Genomic DNA, 21,323 nt, shown 5'->3' on the forward strand with positions numbered 1-21,323 from the left:
TCACGCAGCAAGTGCTTTATTAGAAAATGGACGGTAAACATCGCGTGTGGAACAGCTACTAGACTGGAAGTTAGATTATGACTATCGTTTCCTCTACTGCTTGAACCACAGTCTTAATGTTGTGCGACTGTGCATCTATTCAATTTTGAAATTATGCTATGAAGAAATGTTTATTTGCAGAGAACATATTTGTACACCAGGAGGGTGTGTGTGAGTGCGAGGACACAAGGGCGACACATGGGACAGTCAGTGTTTACATGGGTGTGTTCAGCCATGTGTAGTGGCTGGTCAACACCCCCCAACCCCCCGGCTAGGCCTCTAAAAGGCCTGTGTGGGAGAACTAGAAGTTCAAGGTCCTTCTCCTGTGCAATGGGTCTGTATCACCCTAAGTGTCTAAATATTTACTGTCCAGTAAGTCCAGGCTGGAGAGTACCGAGAAAAACTGTTGTTTATCCATTAACACTTGCCTAAGATGATTGCCATTTTGCAATGTGATGAACTTCTAGCATTATTTAGAACTGCAAAAGAGGCATGCTGTAACAACTCTCTGGAGTTGAAACATTTGACTGTTACACAATACTAACCTGAATAGAGTTTAATATATCTTTTGGTCTAGCATTGGTGTTCACTTTTGACCATCACTGTATATGAAGTGTTGCATAGTTAAGTCTTTCAAAGGGGCCTTTCACCAATTAATTACACACAGTTCAATTTACTCATTATGAGGTATACTACTTAAAGCCCCACTCCAGTGTATTTTGGTATTATTATGACAGTTCATAATTTTTCATCTAGTGAGAAATTAAGTCCAAAATGGAGCACATACACCACACTCACACGCACCCGCACACAAATGCTCTCTATTTCTCCGATATGCTGTGATCAAAATTTCCGACCACCAGCTAATTGGGAATGTTATTATGGAGAGCACTGCTGTTGGTGCTGACGGGAAAAGTAACATGTTTTTTGTTGGCAGCGAGGATAAAGACAGACTTTGTTCAAGGCTGATGAGAAAAGAGGGACAGAGACAGAGAGAAGAAAAGAAGAGTGGAAAGAGAGTGATGGGAGTGGAAGAGAAGACACTGAGAGGGGAGTAAGAACCTCATGCAGAGAATTAGCAGTTCCTGACTGTAAACAACAGCAGGACAATGTGTACAGTATGTGTGTGTATGAAAAGCCAGAGAGGACAGTCGGTGGGTGTTAGTGTGTCTTTTAAAGCTGTCTACATTTCCCATAACATCCTGTAAGTTGAAAGGCTATTCATGTGTAGTTGACTTTCCACACAATTGTCATTCACAAATTCTGCCTGCAAATAAACGTTTGATCCTGCAACTCAAAGTCAGAAGCCACCCTAACCCAACACAGAAAAATATAATAATATTCCAATCCACCGAACCCAGAACACTGTATGATGACTTTTTGGATTTTGGAACTGTTGAAAACAGTTTAAATCAATCAACAGAATATACATCAAAGTAAAATCAAGTCAGGCAGTAGGTAATTAAAATCTGTTAAGAATGAAAACTTGAGGTTATTTTGAATAGGTTTGAAGATATAGCTTTCTATCTGAGATTCTGCAACGCCTAGATCTTACATCATCCCAAATGTTTCCAACAATGATCAAACCAGAGAAATCCATAAATCTATTGAAGGTCACAGCGCTTTTCATTTGGTCGCCAGTAGCTATAGCTTCCGGAAGAGTCAGAGAGTGAGGAAAGAAGTTGGCAAATGTGACGAAAGAGCACGTGAGTCAAATTTTCACTGCCTGAGTCACTCAAACTGATATTCAGCTGCAATGGTGGCTGTTTAACAATAAAGTAAACAACTCCCATGATTCCATACTACTTTTTGTTTTGATAAAGAAACTCCCAGTGACGTGCATTTAACTGAAAATATCTCAGCAATGTAACCATCAGTTATTCCTTGTGCATTGTATTATTTTATTTTGATTACTCCTTCTGTGCAATAAAAAAATTATTCATGGTAAACTTATTGCAATTTACACCAACATTTATAAAATACAGCTTACAGTTAAGGTCACACACGACAGCCATCAACACTGGATCATTTAATTTTAGACTTAACAACTGGTTGCTTCACTTGGATGTTTGACCCTCTCTGTGCAGAATGCAAATACAATATGTACAGAGTTTGTTTGCATATTCATCTGCTGAATGGGGGTAAAGTTTCTCTAAGCTCAACTTAAATCTCAGTTTAACATGTGGACCACCAGCATTTGTTACATCACAACTGGTTTGGAAGCCAATCAGGAGACAGAATAAAACTAATTCAAGTGTAATGTGGAAACTTGAAGCCACCTGTGCACATACACACTGAGCATAGATTTTACAGTAAGTAGTAAACATCTTGACTCCAGGTTGGAATGACCAATATTTGTTCATAAATTCTGAATTTCATTGTATACAATACATTATAAGTCTTAAAGTCTGGAGGCAACTTTCACCTCAGCCATAGATGTTATGGTTTTGCCAGTGTCAGTCTGTTGGTTGGTTTGTAAGCAGGATTGCTACTGCGCAGATTTTCCCGACATTTGGATGGAGGATGGGTCTCGACCCAAAACTGACCCCATTAACTTTTCGTGCCGATCTGGATAAAGGGACGGCTCCATTCATTTTTCGCTCTACATTGCGAGATGGTTTTTCAACATTTTCATTCTTTTCTCAGGGATTAATGATCAGATCTTCATGAATAAAATCAGGTGTATTTAGGTGGCTGGTTTCTATGAGTAAGAACAATTTGATGTTGATCGAAAAAAATAATCGGGATCCAGTGGATTTAAGTGTGTTTTATTCAATATTAGACTAGGCTTGATTGAATTAAAGGGGACTGTTGGCCTTGGTGGAACTATGCACTCTAAGTGCCATTCTTGTTAAGTCATTTATTCATTAAAAATAACAATAAAAGCTGGTTGCATTTTCCATTTCAAATCATAACAAATTAAATAATGAATGGGTTTTGGAGAGTATTTCAGCAAGTAAGCGCCTCCATTACACCTTTTAATGGCAACTTTTAGCATTTGTTATTATTTTAATACACTGCAGACTAAAACCATTGATCATAAATTAGATTTGATAATGCTTAACATTTACATTTCACAAACATAAAAAAAATGCTTAAAAGTTTGATCAGAGCACTTATTTATCTTTTTTTTTTTTAATGTCAAGCTTTTAATTTTCTCTGAGCGACCCTCCTATCCAATGGAAAAAGTTGATGCTTAAAAATATTGAGTGAATGGCAGGCTGGCCTAATATAAGCCATTAAACATTAAACATATGCAATAACTGAGATTAGCTTGTTATTTTGAATATTTAGTATATATATATATATATATATATATATATATATATATATATATATATATATATATATATATTTATGGCCTTCGCCAGCTTCAACCTTTTCAAACTGTTTCAATGCCGGGCAACTTCTAAAAATACACTTGTTATTATTTGTAAAATTAGGAAACTTTCCCTGGCCTCAAGGTACCATCCTATTCTTTCTGCTGTGCTCATCCACTGATCCACTGAATCACCCAAGTCCCCAGAAAAATAAAACCCTCCTCTGAGTGTGTGAAGGCCAGGACATGCCGGCTCTTGAGGGAGAGACGGAGTGGACGACAATGTTTGGAAGCTTCTGGAGTGTTTTTCTGGCTGAAGCCCCGGCCAGACTCCTCTGTGTCCTTCAGAGTAAAAACAAAAACATTTGGAGTGTACGGCTCACAGCTAGAGCACATCTCTTATTTGTTATCACTTATGCTCCAGGCCCGGTTTACATTCTCCTGAGTGTGTCCACTGGCGTGTTCATCCGGAAATTTGTCCCCTACGCCCCCTCCTGATTTAGATTTGGAGAGCAATAAAGCTTGCTGAGTTGTTGCCTTGGACAAATAAACTGAGCAAAGTGTTGATGCAGAGATGTCCGAAAGAAACAAAAAAAAAGTTTGGAAAAGACAGGAGAGAGAGGAGGGGAATGATAGGCGCTGGTCTCTCGCTCCTTCCTGTGAAAGTTTCCGGCGAGGCAGTAAACATGGCAGCGTCTGTCTCCTGTGGGAGCTCAGGGAAATGTGTTTGTGTGAGAGTGCGTTGTCGAGTGGATCTGTGTGTTTATGGATGTTTGTGTGTCTGTGTTTGGTGATGTACCGCTTGTTGGTGCATGAATACATGGTCTGTGTGTGTGTGTGTGAGTGTGGAGGTCAACAGTTCCTCTCCTCTCTGTGAGGGAGTTGTGCTGGAGCCAAGTGCCCAGCTGCTCATAGGTGTCTGTTTACAAGCTGATTCACAGAGCTAACAGGGAAGGCAGACACAAACACACACAGCCATACATACACACACGCATGCCTTGCATCACTCTACAAGAATTCTCACAAAAAACGCAACATATAAGGTTCCCCATAGCAGCTTGTGTAGTAATTTGATTTGCTCCGTTTGTTAGCGTCCGTACTCGGAACATTAGTTATTTAAGTGCATTACTGCATAATTATATCACCTGAAACAATTACCAACATGGGCTGACTTGATTATAGTGATTTTGGGATTTACCTGCTTGACCACTGAGCAAATGTTTGGTTGTCATATGGTTTGTTAAATTAGTCAGAAAAACCCTAACCCATCATTTTTGGGAACCGAAAAAATTCACAAAGCACACACCAAAAATCAAATATGTCACATAATGACATTATCACATTGTTAATACTAATACAGCCTTGGCTTCAGCCTATTCCTTTTTCGGTTACAGTTTGTTTAAAAATTTTCTTGTGAGAAAATGTTTAGTGGAAGCGTGTATGGTAATATTTTGTCAGTTGATTGCACATTATTTAAGTATTGTATATTGTAACCAAAATAAAACTATTCATTCATTCATCAAAAAAACACAACAATCAGAAACCTTGTGCACTGAGTCCGATGCGGTAATCTTTTTATTCATGGTGGATATGTCCCTAATTTATACAAATATATGTAAATAAATATATAAAACTAGTCTATATATTAAACATAAATAGTATCAAGTAGTTCAAATAAATAAGTTACAACAGTAAAATGCTGTTTATGGTAATGTAGATACAATAGTAAGTTACTCAGATTTATCTATTTTTCTTGTGCAGCAGATAGGAACACTTTGTTGTACAACCCTGTGTTGTAGAATGACAACTGAACTAACCTTGAAGCATGATATAGAAAATATAACACTTTGAAAGATGTCTTTGAGCATGGTGGGTAGTTTCAGTACTTTATGAGGGTACATGTTGCTAATACTACTGTTTTCGTTAAAATAAAAGTTTATTAACTTGTCTTATCAACTTATTAACTTAAAATTATCTAAGTTTGCAATTTGTTGCTGGACAAAATTTTAATGGAGTTTTACTTGATGTGAGTATAATTTGACTATAAGTAATTAGAGTAATACTTCCTGAATACTTCAACCACTGCATACCGACTGCATATTGAGCTTGGAAAGAACAGCGTCTTAATCATTACGTGCCAGTTGTTATCATAGTCACTGGTGAGACTCTGCTGGTTGGTGCAGCAGTGAGAATATGTGAGGTTTAAAACAACCAGTGCCAATGCCAACAGGAGAGCAGTGATGTGCTGACTGCCTTTTTAATCAAACACTATGTTGATGTTCTACATTGTAACATTATATCTTTCCCATAGTTGGGTGGCTGTTTAAAATAAAAAAAGTATGGAATGAAGCAGAAATACAACAATCTGCTCAACATGCTTACATTTTCAGTTAAATGCAGGTGAAATACAAAGTATATGACACACAAAATGCTCTTTAACAAGTTCAAGCAGATAATCAGCTATGAGTGAGATACTTCCATATGAAGGATACAGAAAGAATTATTGTTTCTTCTTTTTCTTTTTTGGATGTGATCCCAAGTGATAATGAGCATTAATTAGAATTTTGTCCTGTTTACTATGCTCTCTATGCCAACCCCCGGACCTCATGATTCCCGTCGGGATATTCAATTATACGTTTTGGTCTACATGATGGGCTGTGTTCTGTGAAACAGTAGCCTAAATCAGAGGCAGCCTCAGACTGAAAAAGTATGTCAGCAATAGACAGCCTGGACACCCACACAGTGCACTGGTACTATTAGCACAATTCAATTTTGCAGTGCCATGAAATTGTTTGATGATACTTGTGACTTCTAAAAGTTTAATATGGCTCAGGAGGTAGAGTGGGTCGTCTGCTAATCGGGGGTTGGTGGTTTAATATCCGCATCCCCCGGTTGCACGTTGAATTATCCTTGGACAGGACACTGAGCCCGAGATTGCTCCTGATAAGCATGTCGGCCACTTGCAGGGCTGCCTCTGCCATCAGTGTATGAATGTGTGTGTGAATGAGTGAATATGACTAATGTTGGTTAGCAGACTTGATAAGTGCTACAGATATCCAAGTCCATTTAAGATGTATTGTTTAAATAAAAACTGAATTGGACGCACAATATTTGTCATCAACATAATGTTGTAGAGTAGAGGCTGTCACATTATGTTCAATTTAGAATACAGAGCTGTCGGAATGAGTCCTAAAACCCTGCATTAAGTTTGCATTTTTGCACTTCTGGGTCCTTTGTCTTGAAGTCAATGTTTAAAATATGGCGAGTCTACTAATTTTTGGTAATTTGATCAACTAAGACTAAAATATTAGGTTACTGTGTTACTGTGTTCTCTGTTGAGACAGCAGCAGCCATCTTCTGAGTGTAAGTGAGCAGTGTAATGAGTGTTGGGTGGCAGTGTGAGAAAGCGCAGAGCTGCACTGCGTCTAATTCAACGCGGCTGACAGCTAATGAACTTGCAGGACGGCCTGGCTTTTCTCATTAAAGGTGAGACCTTGTCACTCTTACATATGTTAATATGTGAAGGGATTGTAGCAGTGCTGGCTTAGAGGGAGACCTGGAGGGCTGGACTTACACCCGTGTATGTGTGTGTGTGTGTGTGTGTGCGTGTGTGTGTGTGTGTTGTAAAGTGTCACACAGCTGGCATTTAGCTGAGGCTAGTTCGAAGTAATATGAAGTGATGTCCAAATTGCAAAACTGATGTTCTTTCTTTTCTCAGACTTTGTAGAAACTGGGAGGTGTGGGTGTGTTCAGGGGTGTGTTCTGGAAATGTCTCATATATAAACCGTGAAGAACAGTGAACGTTGTGTTTTTAACATTTAAGGGCTAAATGGTTTCAGTATTCTTATTTTAGACACACACTGGCACATACGCACACATGTGACATGACCCTGCCTGATGGCTGGTTGAGGCCTCTCAAACAACACACTCCTGACCTTTCACCTCTCACCCCTCTCACACCAAACTCCATTACCGCACAATTACATCCTACAAATGGTTTTCTGTATGACATGTGCGTGCGTGTGTGTGTGTGTGTGTGTGTGTGTGTGCGTGACTTGTCCTAATGTGTTTTAAGACAAAGGCTATAATCATATTTATTTATAATGGCAACCAAGCTTCCATCATTTTCACTGTCATTCCATCTTTACTTCTCTTCCTTTTTCTAACTATATTACTGCACTTTTGTACCAATTTCTTTCTTTCTCTCCTTCCTTCATTCTTTCTTTAATTCTTTGTAATAATAGTTCTGCTCTTTCTGTTCTTTATAAACCCTACAATGCCATTCCTACTCTTACACCTCTGAAACGTTAATTTTCAGAAGAATTGGGGTTAAATTAGGTCGCATTATTTGTCAATTCAACAATAAATGTGAACTCAATTTCACAGCATATCCATCACATCATCTAGATCACAGTCATCGCACCACATGCCTTTCTAAATGAAGTGAAGTTTGTGAATCAAGTTCTATGAGCGTTTGTCCGACTCATCTCAGATTGTCACTCTACACATCAAACTGTACAACTCCAATAAATCAAAATGTGTGTTATTCCATATATAAGGATCAAACTCCTTGTGTGTGTATCTACATTTAGTATTTGCGCTTACAAAGTTTCTTTGCGTAACGGTGTGTCTAGGTGGAGTTGTCTGGTGTGTACATTGAGATGCTTATGCGATAGAGATAGAGAGAGAGAGTGAGAAAGAGAGAGAGAGAGAGAGACAACAGCACCCCAGGACACTGATCTGCCCCAGACCTCAGAGGTCAGGAGTTCTGACCTTTAGGAAGCAGTCAGCGGTGCACCCACAGGGCTGCAGGTAGGCTTGGATTACTGCACTCTGTCTACAAACATACACATACACACACACTGCGGCACAATGGTATAACGAGTGATATGTCAGAGAGAGTCAGCATGTGCACACACACACGGATGGCTTGAGGGAAAATCAAGCTGTCGCCTCTCAATGACCTCTAACAAAAGGGCCATTGAAAATAACAAGACAGGCTCTCACAGTGGCAGTTCAAGAAAAAGTTTCCCTTTGTTACCTCCAGGCAACTTCTCAGCACCGTGCCATTCAAACACCAGATCCTTTCTGTGGTGCCAAACTTGTTTCAAATGGCCTCACAGCACTTTAAAGAGACTAATACTGGATACTGGTCTCGGAAAACTGACATCCGACTTTGGCATCCTAACCTACAATCTGTTTCAACACTGCATATCCCAACAATAAAATGTCCAACAGAATATGGTGCTTTAAAATGAATATGACCTCCTTTTTCTTTCCTCTGTGCAGATGATTTTTACATCACGACTACCCAGTGATTATTCTTGGGTTTTATATAGCCTTATAAAAGTGTGAAACTTACTTGACTTTTTATGCTCATGCACTTACATAGGAAGTGATGGGGGTTGGGCTTGGGTTCAGTGCACTTTATACCTCTATCACAATGTTTACAGTTTCAATACTGGTCACATAGTGGAGTCCCATCCTTGAGACATATATGAGGTTAATCATTTTCCAGAGTCCTGAGTCAGTCCAACTTAAGGTTCGACGATGAATTCTCTCCCACGGGACAGTGACCAATGCCATCTGCTTTAAGGTATCTATTCAGTTCCCAACATAGTTCTCCAGTTAAAGGCCTCTTTTGAGCTAAGTCTGTGAGCCACTTAAAGATGCAATTTCAACTTTTTAAGCATTAAAATGTAAGCAGCTGTAAACCAATACTCTCAACAGGCCTGTCTTGGCTCCAGCATGCATGGAGTATGCGCCTTTGTGTTCAAGCAATGGTATAGATGGATAGGGTCATCAATTCTTATTTAGGACCTTTCTACTTCATATGACACCCTCTTATTACAATAAATTGACTGGTCAGAGCCATTCTGCAGCGGATGTCGAGTTAGTGTGTAATTTCCCAGTGGTTCAATTTAAGATAATGGTACACCGTAAGAAGTTGAAAGAAACATAACCTTTTTGCCTCAGTAGTTTTCAAACATTCAGTTAAGCATGATATATGAGCCAAAGGCATCGACAATATCAGTGCTTTCAAAAGTGGTGGATAGAAAATAAACAGCAGGGAGAGGACAGGGGGTGAAGGAGCTCACGCAAATATCAATAAACACTCCTCTTCCGTCTCGGAAGCTTCCTGCTTTATTTGATTAGGCTGAAGACGGAGGGAGGGTTGGGGGTGAAAAACAGAACAGTCATGCTCTTTTGCTTTTCTTCCTCCTTTCCCTTCCTCTGCAATCTCCAGCCTCCCCTTAATGGGAATGGGAAGTTTGGGAAGTGGAGGGGAGGTGGGTGGGGGTGGGCTGCAGCTAGCCTCAGCCTAACCTCCCCCATCTGGACTGGGGAGGGGAGGGGGCGACTTGCCAGCCTCCAGGCTACTCCCAACCCTTCCCAGCTGTTGGCTGTTCAGGGACAGAGACTTTTTTCCCCCCAAGTGTGTGTTTTTGGTGGGCTTGAGAAAGCATTTTTTTTCATAAACAATTGCCATATCCTCCACCAGCTGCTGACCCCACGGCTCCTGTCCCTGAGCAGAGCTCGGGAAGCAGGCTGAGGGGAATGGTTTTCATTTAGGAGACTCTACTTTGCAGGGGAGACTTGCTAAAGGGTGCTTGGCCCCACCATTGTTAGCACGCTAGCTATAATTCAGAAGCTAGATAGGTCACTGGGAGCAAGAGATGTTAGCTGATAGTAGCTATAGTGACAGCAAAGCTACTAACAGCACCTTGTGTGTTATGGGATGGAGCTGGAGGCTGGAGACATGCAGGCTCAAGTACCTTCAACGGCTATCTGACAGGAACTTGAGCTGCTAAAAATCTTTGAATGTAGAATTAACTGACTTTTTGACCACTTGCGGCAGCACAAGTTAACAGCAAAATATATCTATTGTCATTTCAGAATTAGTTGCCAATTTGGTCTCCCTCAAATCTCAAGTTAAATACTGGCACCCTGCAGCAACAGCTGAGCATTCATTTGAACCTAAGTTTGAGTGTAAAGTCAACGCTAACTACGACATTGGAACTAATTAATTTCACACTAAACTTGACACTTACTTCAGCTGCAAAATCACCAGTTATCACTTACAACGGCCAATAATTCCATCTATTGTGATCAATGAATTTTTGCAAAGAGTGACATTACATCTGGTTAAGAACACAGAACACACTGTCAAAGTCCTACTGAAATCACATTGAGTCATCTGACTTTGTAGCCAAAGCTAATACCGACAATATGGAAATAGTTAAAGCTGCTGTAAGCGTCATTGTTCCTGTCTGTTTTGCAGTGAGCAATCCCCTCCATCCCCTCTATGTCACCACATGAGCATGGAGCGGTATTCGCCAAGCATAGCATCAAACAGGAGGATCATGCTCCCTATGTTTTGTACAAGTTATCTGTTCTAGTTGGATAAAGTAGTCAGGGAAACAGCAGCTTTAATTATTAAAGTAAACAAGCAAACACATTGCGGAAATATCAGATATGTTCAGATTTGTCTCACGATGGGATGGTTTGTGTCTGATTGACAGAAGCTGGCAGGCTGTCAGAGTGCCATTATAAAATCCATATTGAATGAAAGACCATGTGTGTTTGGTGGCTCGTTCAACAAGTTAATTTTCAGGACAAGACATTCTTTCATGTTTTTTAAGTAAGATAAGAGGCGACTTGAGCAGAAAAGCTAATGTGGGTTGTTGTCTGGAGCTCTTCCGCTCTGTAGCAGGTTACTGTATGACTCAGCTGTCGGCTCTGCCTACGAAGGAACATTGACATTACTGGTTTATGCAAGATCTGATTGGCTGTATTGAAATAATAATAATAATAACATATTATAATATAATATAATATATAATAATATAATAATAATATCTACACAGAGGGATGCCTGGAACAATATTCTGTTGAATAAATGCTAAACTAGTTGGACTTTAACTCGAGGTAGTAACTACAGTAACGTGCACAACACAAGCTGTTTTGACTTGGAACTGTATAACTTAAGAAAACAATAATATGTGCAAAAAGAGGCTTAAAAGGTCTCATTAAATCAGTCTGACTACAGCACTGTACAACTTGTAATGTGTTTCATATTGTCCAAATGGTTTTATGCGCAAATACCATGTAACAAGTTGTGATCAACTAATATTGCTAACAACAACTAACAATAGCTAATAAAGGCTAGAACTGTAATTAGTCTAAATTGTTGTACTGAAACACACGCAAGTAAGGTATGAATTCATTCCCGGCTCTGACTTCTGAGGTTAATGGAACGGACCAAAAATCCTCAAACTTTAAAAAGAATTGCTCTCAACCAGCAGCAGCAGAAGCAAAGAAACTAAGAAAAACCTTGCAAAACTGAAGTGTAAAGTGCCAAAAGGGAGATAACAAAAACAAGATCCACCATCTCCAACAAGCACAGAAACAAAAGCTATAAACACACCTACTACCCACCCACCACCTGCAACTTTCCTGTCCTCAAACAGGCGTCCCACTGCATGTGTTGATGAAAAATGGATTGGATTCTTGTTAGTGAAGGCGGGTACAGGTGCCAATGCAGTATGTATATCATCCGATGGCATGTTTGTGCTAATGTACTATGTATGAGGCGGCCGGGCCTCATGCAACATTCAGCAGGCCAGGGAGGCCGTAGGTGAAGCCAGCACAGCCTGCAGCCAAAGACACCCGCACCTCTGAGTTGTGTGTGCGTATGAAAGTTCAAATTGAACCTCGTCACAGCTGGCTGGTGGATCCACAAATTTAGAAACACAACTGGGAGGCCACTCACGCAACTGCCTTACTTTAAGTCATACACATTGTAACACACACAAACACTGGCCACGACGCAGTGGGGCTGCAGCACACAAACAAAAGCTATTTTTCCACTTGTGTCACAAAACGCATGCTAACACACCTTAACTGTCTCACACACGCAGGCACGCACGCACGCACACGCGCACACTCTCTCACACACACACACACACACACACACACACATACACACACACACACAGCTCACTCTTTGTACTGGTCTGCCTCTGAATCGCATGGTAATACTTCATTATGGCAGCACTGTAATTTTGGGGGAATGAGCACTTCAAACGAACGGCAACCCACACACAAACACACACATAGAGGGTTACTGTAAATGTGTGTAACCTACAGTTCTGCAAGGACCAGTATCAGTTTTTTTTTTTTTTTTTTTCTGGATTCCCAGAACAGTCCAAAATATACCAGGACAGTAATCAGAGGCGCATTGCAGGGTTATAATTGTTGGAGCTGATTACAAAGTGGAGAGTAATGGTTCAAATTGGGAGAGGAGTGCAACGCCAACTTGAACACAGTGAAATGTGAACTCAGGGACACAGGGTATCGGCAGGGATGTATATGTATATATATATGTATATATATGTATATGTACATGTGTATATGCATATGTATATATGTATATATATATATATATATATATATATATATATATATATATATATATATATATATATATATATATATATATATATATACATATATATGTATATATACATATATGTACATATATGTATATATATATATATATATGTATATATGTACAGATAGATAGATATATAGATATATATATATATATAGATAGATATATAGATATATATATAAATATAAATATATTAGAATACAGTTGCACTATTAAATGCCACACAATTAACTTAGAGTTTATCAAAAACTACGTTTGAAATAAGTAAATCCAGATTAGGTAACTTTGGCTGCTCTGTGTATTGTTATTTCAAAAAATCTCACATCATTTGCTAGCTAGTTGAAAAGTTAGTTACATCATGTTCGTTTTCAGCTGTTTCAGAAGTCGTGTTAAGTTACTGCTGGTGAAATGAAATGTCTTAGCTACTGTATGGATCAGCCAACATCTTTTAAACATTATCAACTCAAGACAAACACGTTGTTACTAAAAGGCCCACCTTCAATCAGGCAGCCATGTTGTAAGGGAGTTACCAATCTGCCGAGTAAAACCCGAGTCAGAACGAGCTAGCTCTGTGTAAAAGTCATATTAGTTAGCAAGATGCATCACTTTTACGGCCCTGTTTGATGGTTTCTCCAATGTTCCTGTTCAACTCCGTAACAGAGTTTTGCTGAACCAGTATCTTGATAGATATTCATCAACATCAAAAAATATATTTGGGTTGAGTCTGTCTCTTAATCTTATTCAAGGTAATTGATTATTCTGCTTAGTCCTTTAAAAACGACATCCATGTCAAAAGTTAAACGTCTTCAACTATACGTTCTAAGTAAATACTGGCTCAGTTTAAATTGGAGTTTTATTTAGGTTTACAGTAAGAACTAAAGAGAGGTTTAAAGAAAGGACTGAATTTTGTACATTTTAAAGTTTGTAACAACATAAAGGTAAATTGGGATTAAAAATGAAGCCTTGTTGGTGCAACCCAGCCTTAGTGGCTCCTTTTGATGGAGCACTCAGTTGGGTGGTCTCTACCTTGAAATCATTTAATTGATGTGAGTAAATAAATGTTTTCCTCCGAGTCCGAGGACAGACAAGAAGTGAGGATGAAAAAGGAAGAAATATAAAATACTACCTGGGCAAGCAAAGCAGCGGCGTCTCAGAAATACTGAAACAATGACAATACAGTAAAACTGTGTATTATGTGAATATGTAATGAAAAATTCAAAACATGATATGAAACAACAACAACAATAATAATAACACTAACAACAACAACAACAACAACAACAATAATAATAATAATAATAATAATAATAATAATAATAATAATAATAATAATAATAATCATCATCATCATCATCATCGTCATCATCATCAATATTATTATGTGTGTACATCCCATAACAAGTTACTTATTTACTTCAAACAAACACCCCAAACACTTCCATCAAACACTCCAAACAATCCATATGTATGAATAATACAAAACATTCATGCACACAAACACCAGTCTTGGCTCTCAGTGTGTGGACGCAGTAACACAACACACTGTGCCAGGGGCCAACATGATGTGAGGTTGTCCTTTGTCCTCACACACAACACACAAGTTCCGCATAATGTTCAAATGAGCTGGAATTGAGAAAAGATGGTGAAGTGTGGGTGGCTGTTTGCATGTAAAGCCAATCACATACTTAGAAACTCCCAGCTCAAGGTAAAACATATTCTGTTTAATGTAAGCTGAGATGGGAACTTTCACCAAACACATACAGATTACAAATGGCATACAGCATATTTACATGTGACATTAGGTTTTATACATACACTTAAATACAACTTAAAGGAATTTAACAGCATATTACAGACCGGATACATCTATTGGTCATTGAAAACCATCAAACTAGACCTCAAAGCACCATACTGAGGGGTTGTTTTATTTGACACATATGCACAATAACATCACGAGAAGGGTGGGATTACTGAAGGTAACTGAACATTGTCCAATTGGTAAACTCATCCACTTTGTGATAAAAATCAACTAACAAATCTCTCATATGCTCTATACTGATGGTCTAGTCTAAACAATGCTGAGTGAAAGTTGGCTCCATGTCAACACTGAAAGCGAACCGAGTCTGAAAATATAAACAAGTGTTTCTTTCTCTGCTAGTTAGGATGTGTCCAAAGGTAGAAAACCTACAACAGTCAGACAAGCACTGCATTGCTCATGGGTCAGTTGAGCAGTGCTTGCTTTTGGCTCTTAGTCTATTTTGAAACAGGAAACAGTCAGGCAGCCAACTGGTAACAAACAATATGGTATTAAAACTAAACAGTATACCAAGGTTCTATATAAACCACATTGTGGTTTGTATTGGATTGGCACTGCCTTGTTTTACATTTTCAGCCTTAATTTTCCCAATAACAAATCTTACATTTACTATTGCAACTGAACACTATGCAGAAGCATATTTCTAAAAAAACGTAGGTGAGAAACAGAAGTAACATAAATCAATCAACATAGTGTACAGCATGCAAGCTGTTGGCATGAGGCACCAGAACAGACAATATATTGAGATGATTAGCATATTTCCATTCATATCACTGAGCAGGGGAGCTCTCCGACAGGACAACTGACCTCAAACGTGTATATAAACTTGTGTATTTCTTTATAAAGTGGTATTGTATGATTATTAATATCGGTGGTTAGAAGAAAACATCAATTAAACACTGTAGAAGCCCCATACACACATCATGGTGCTTGGTCGTCTGCATACACAAGTGCACTTCCTCCCTCATAATGTGACCCTTCTTTCCATCTCATCCTGAGCTGACTGTATAATACGCGCTTTATTCTCTGCCTAAAGGGCAAATGCTGCTGTGTATGTGTTTGTGCGAGTTTCTCCATAGAAAAATTGTACCAAGACACAAGAGACAGCTGAGCCCAGTGCACTTTCCTACAATCTCTGCTGTGAACTGAAGGCTGGGAGGACTGTAACCATTTCTTATGAGGCAGCAATTGTGGTTAATTTGGGCAGCTTTGACTCAGGTGGTAAAGCAGGCCGTCCGCAAATCAAAAGGTCGCTAGTTCAATTCCCAGCCCTGGCTGCTATCTAATGTGTCTTTCGGCAAGACACTGAACCCAACATGGCTCCTGATGACTGTTCCATAGCTGTGTTTGAATAGTTAAGCACATTGGCTCACAGTGTATGTATGTGTGCATGGGTGAATGTGGAAGGTGTTGCTAAGCACTTAAAGAAGTTGGTAATACAGAAAAGTGTTATAGAAATGCATTTACCTTTTGACTTCACAATGTTACATTTCACTGAGTTAATAATTGGTATTGTAAATTATTTTGTATAAATACAGTATCATTCTATCACCATAGATCGCTAGACACCATTTCATGATAGGACTCCAGCAGGGCGAGCTAGGGTCGACAGTGTTTTAATGAAGCGTGATGCTCAAACAGAGTCAAACTTGATGGACAGCGTTTACCTGATGTCAAACTTTTAACATACTGGATGTTTTCAGGTCTGAATCAAATTATGATGTACTATAGAGATTCAGTGGCCAATAATTTAAGTTCAGCAGCTTGTCTACATTAACAGGAAGCTCCATCAAACAGGCTGCAGCATGTGAAGATCAGGCCAACAGGTTCGGTTATGGTTTGACTAAACATTTAAATGGACAACATGTATAATCAAAATTGGATGCAGTTTGTGTTGATGCCAGAGGTGCTGGTGTCAGTATTTTAAAAACATTCAAACTTCAGGATTTGTTTGTACTACCATTTATAAAAATTTAAGATGGTGGTGAGCTACGTGATGAACAATTTGCACTTGTCCAGTCACTCTGTTAAAATATATGTCTGGTCAATTCTCTAAGTTTAGTAATCAAACTATTGTTCAAGTCAGTTTAATGTATAATATTATACATATATATTATAATATAATAATATTTTACTCAATTAACTAAAATTTGAAATCTGACTAGGAATCATGATGTTTAGTCTTTAAACAGGGAATCCCTTGAAGATATCTGCTAAACAAATGTATTTACATGTAAAAATGATAATATCAACTAGTGAATTTATTGTGGTCAAAGTAATACATTGAATTTTAACTCACAGTTTGACTATGAAATGTCAAAACAATGATGCTAGTGAAATGATAAAAATGGCCAAATCTGTTCTTTTGGCCACTTCTTCAAGTTGGAAAGCAACAATTAGATCTCAGCACATTCAACACCTGTTATGTCATCTCCAGCTCCAATAATGTGTAATTAAGTTTCTGATTTCTTTCAAGTTAAGATATGTCAGTGGTCTCATGATGATCAATGTCTGACACAGATGCTGAATGATGGAGGGAGAAAACACTAATGTAAGGAAGCTGGCCTGCTGAGGTATAGCAAGAAACGTTTGTTAATTAAAACTGATTGACAGTGAATAATAGAGATATACAAAAGACTGCCAAGCCGGCCTCCCACCAGCCCGGTTTGATGAAGTGACCCTCTGGGTTCAGGTGAGGCCTGCATCCTTTCTTTAGCATCAAAATCTTTGGCACGTAGTATATGTTTCAGCATGTGGGTATTTTGTTGGGATAGAGGGGTAGAGTGAGGTACACTTCTAACTGAGGGTTATAAGAACTCTGTAATTTAAGGTCTTGAGACAATTTCTTCATAACAAACAACAACAACAACAAAAAACTATTGTAAATACTGAGTTTGCTGATGTTGCAGTAGCCAACTAGCTGGCTCACCAACTTGATTGTTAGAGCTGACAGTTCTGCATTTTGACCTTATTGGGTTCCGAGGGTATGGAACGCTTTTTCTCATTTAATAGCTGGAGATTTCAACCAATTCCCCATCTAGCTCTGTTCTGAGGGGCAAGGGGGCACTTGAAAACTAGGGGTAGGGGTATACATTGGAAATGGGTTTGGGCTTTCGTGTTAATAAATTTCCCAAGACTTCACAACAAATGGTTTGCCCAGTATTCCCTGTGTGATCCTATACGCTGATGTCAAAATGAGGAGTTAAGGAAACTGTGGTTGGGCTACGACATATACAACCTGTCCAAGCACAGTTTGGTTCTAATTCACATGGCAGCGAACATAATTGTAAAGCTCTTTAGCTAGAGCATCCTGGTTAGCCCAACACAAAACTTTAAGCTAACAACAAGATGAAGAAACTGCAGTTGTAATCTTGCCTTCAGAGTTAATGTCATAACATTAGTCATGCTAGTTGCCAAATGAGCTAGAAATAATTATTTAAATGGCCTTAGTACTGTGTTGTCATTCAACATTTGTATTAAAATTTCTTTGCGGCTCAAAAAAGAATTTTCTGTAGAATACTTTCAAATTATAGATATTTTATATCAACTGAGCGTGAGTTAAGAATGGCTTCTGTCAACGAGGCCAAACCTGGACAAAAATGAGACAGACAAACAGAAAGACAGACAAGTAGAAAGCTGGCCATCTTCCTCTCTTCATCTCCTCCTCCTCCTCTCGCCTGTCCTCTTCTCTCTCACACCAATGATAAAACAATGATTGGGTAGTGAGGGAGACAGGGAAGGACGGATGGAAGGATGAAGGGGTAATGAAAATGCATGCGTGAAGGGGAATTAAAAAAACAAACAATTGAAATGGTAATTTGCAGAGCGAGGAGCTTCTTTTTTAGGAATAACCTGCAGGAGACAAACAGGAAATAAAAAGAAAAGTTGGGTTGTAAATCTCTGCTGGTGATACATGTGTCTGTACTTTTGTTAAAATACTTGTTTTTCCTTTGCAAGCATATCTATGGTTGGAAGAAGCAGATGAGTGAGTGAGGCATGCAGCTCATCAAAAAACAGATTGTATGTGTATGTAGCTACTGCGGATGCTGATAGCCTGTGGTGTGTGAGACTGTCTGCCAGGTACCAAATAGGATCAAGACAACACTGAAAATGACCTTCTAACACAGAGCCTACGGTCAATTTTGGGTTTTAAAGGAAGTTTTAAAGGAAGAGTACAGAAAAACAGATGCTACAAGCGTTATGGGAAGTGTAGTATTTTAGATCTTGACCAGCACTAGGGACTAAAGAGAAGATTTAAGGTTCTCTTTATAAGAGAACTGTGTTTGCATATTCTGTTAACTTCTCTTAGGGAAAGCAGAGTGTATACAACCTTCCGTTGGCTTCCTTTTTCAAGATGCATAAGTTGTGTGATTATTTGCTTGTATATGCAATGAGAGTGATAGAAACTGAGGTAAAACAAACTTACTTATTAATACAACTGGGTGTTTACCTCTGCCTTCTCATAGCACTGAGATTGGGCTTTTAGATTAAGATTCTTATGGTTGTTTTTTGCTTTGGGCAGTAGCCATACTACTAGCGGGAGCCACATCATTGTGTTTGTGACAGTGGGGCTAACAGTTATACAACAGGAAAATGCTAGGATGGTGTTAACGTGAAACGTTGCCTATTTTTTGCTTTCTAACCACATACCCATGTTATGTTCTTCTGTAAAAGTCGTTCTTTCATATTCTTTTTTTTTTTTTTTTGAAAGTTAATACTAAGACAACTGGAAGTTAGAGAATAAATGTTTCCAGCTATGAGCAGAGCTGACTGACTTGCTGTAAACACATAAAGTCTTAATTTTGGATAAGTTTTATATACATTTCTTCATGTAGAAAAGTCTCAAATATTTGACTATATGTCTAAATTGCATACCTTACAATGTTCAGGGTGATGTGAAACAACAGATTGTCTGTGTACAGTCATATAATATATTTCACAGCTCACTCATGTTTCAGTGTGTTCTATGGTTCTATCTAAGATGTTTGTGTGTGAGGTCACATTGACCTCTGACATTTGGCAACGAAATTGTAACTATTTCAGCCTTCAGTCATAGTGAACATTTGAACCAAATTGGAAGAAATTCCCTAAGATAGCTTGTTCACAAGAATGGGACATATGTATGTATGTATGTACGTATGACCTGAAAACATAATGCTGCCGGCCACGCTGGTCACTAGGGGTTGAAAAAAAATGGGAGTTAAAAGAGAACCAAAACTTAGATTTAACCTATCTTTTGGCTGTGGCAGTTTGGGGGCTGTGCAGCTCTCTAGTAATATCAGTTAAAGAACAAACTGAGGGAGACAATATCTTGGGGTTCACTGGGTGCTTCCAGAACTACTACATGTAACTCTTCCAGGTCAGAAGTCAAGCCATCAAGATAAACATTCAGATCATTGAAGCTGCTGTGAGAGAACCAAGAATGCTTTTCTGTCACACTGACATCATTTTCCAGCTTGCTGTTTTGCTGACCTCACCACAGAACTGTATCATGTGTGGATCTAGATGGAATTGATAGTGATGATAATACCAACAAAACACTGTCTGTCATCGAGATTTAGAGCCAGCAAGAATTAATTTTCCATGTGTGAAAAAAGCGTCTGAAAGCTTGCAAGTCATCATGTTAAACACCAAGAAAGTCTCCTTTTTGATCATGACCTTGATTTAGGGCACACCTGAGTAACTAAACCAAGGTGGACATGGTGCAGCAAGGTGACTAAAAACATTACTACTCTGAAAGGAGTTATGGTGGAGATGCTGGAAGTCAGCAGTGCTGACTGGGAAAACACAACCCCCTCATTTAGTCTGATGGAACTGTAAAGTAGCTAACACACGCAGGAGCAATTGTGGCTGTGTGTGTGTCAGTGTGTGTGCTTCATTAGTGTGCATCTTGGCGTTGTGTGTTTCTTGTGTGTGAGTGTAATGGGTACCGTGTGCTTTCTGAGGTCTTGTTTGCCCATCTTAAGTCAATTAAAAGGAAATAAGGCGGCTCTGACCGGCCCGTGAACCAGCTCCCTCAGCTGAGAGCATGTCTACACACACACACACACACGCACACGCACACGCACACGCACACACACACACACACACAGAGGCTGATAATTCTCCACAACTGGCAATCGACCCTGTGCCCTGCTGTGTGAGAAACAATGGCTCTGAGGCTCTGTGAGTGTGTGTGTGTTTAGTATGGCATGTCTGACAAGGCTTCAGAGGAAAACTGTTAAACATCAGACACAAATGCAGACACACATGCACAGATTCCCTTTGTTTCTGCAAGAAGAGAGCCAAAGAACACAGTTGTGTCGTATATAGACACAAACACCAATACAGCAGCGCACAGACAGACATGCATACACTGCACCTTGCTCATGAAAAGTCAGCCTAGGCGTAGACGACACTGCTATACAGCTGAGGCAAGTCACCATGCTTCCAAGCAGCCATGAAAAACATTATTAGAAGAGAATTTCCTGCTATTAAAGTTGTGTCTAGCTGACCTGTATTCTTCCAATCTACCACTTGACTGATCAACACATGTAAGTACTGCCAATTTGGACGCTTACATCTTATCAGCTCACGGTGACACAATTTGGCAGGTACAATAATTAGGTGTTCCTTTGTGAAGGATTTGATCCAAAAATGTCCCAGTTGGACAGCTAAAAATAGGACAATTACGATAATAAATCAAAGCAGGTTGG

General features: G+C 39.1%; 1 protein-coding gene across 4 annotated transcripts in view; it reads right to left on the minus strand.

The window, feature by feature from the left end:
• Positions 1-21,323, minus strand: part of bcas3 (BCAS3 microtubule associated cell migration factor) — a 366,198-nt gene that overhangs the window by 142,154 nt on the left and 202,721 nt on the right. The window contains exon 24 of one of the 4 annotated variants that reach the window (XM_030407138.1): positions 14,513-18,480. The exons of the other annotated variants lie outside the window; for them this stretch is intronic. Within the exon in view, the coding sequence (XP_030262998.1) occupies positions 18,470-18,480 (11 nt within the window). The 3' untranslated portion in view covers positions 14,513-18,469. Of the gene's footprint in view, positions 1-14,512; positions 18,481-21,323 lie in introns of those variants that run through there. 4 annotated transcript variants of the gene reach the window in all.

Source organism: Sparus aurata, chromosome 2 (genome assembly GCF_900880675.1).
Source record: "Sparus aurata chromosome 2, fSpaAur1.1, whole genome shotgun sequence".
NCBI classification, from domain to species: domain Eukaryota; kingdom Metazoa; phylum Chordata; class Actinopteri; order Spariformes; family Sparidae; genus Sparus; species Sparus aurata.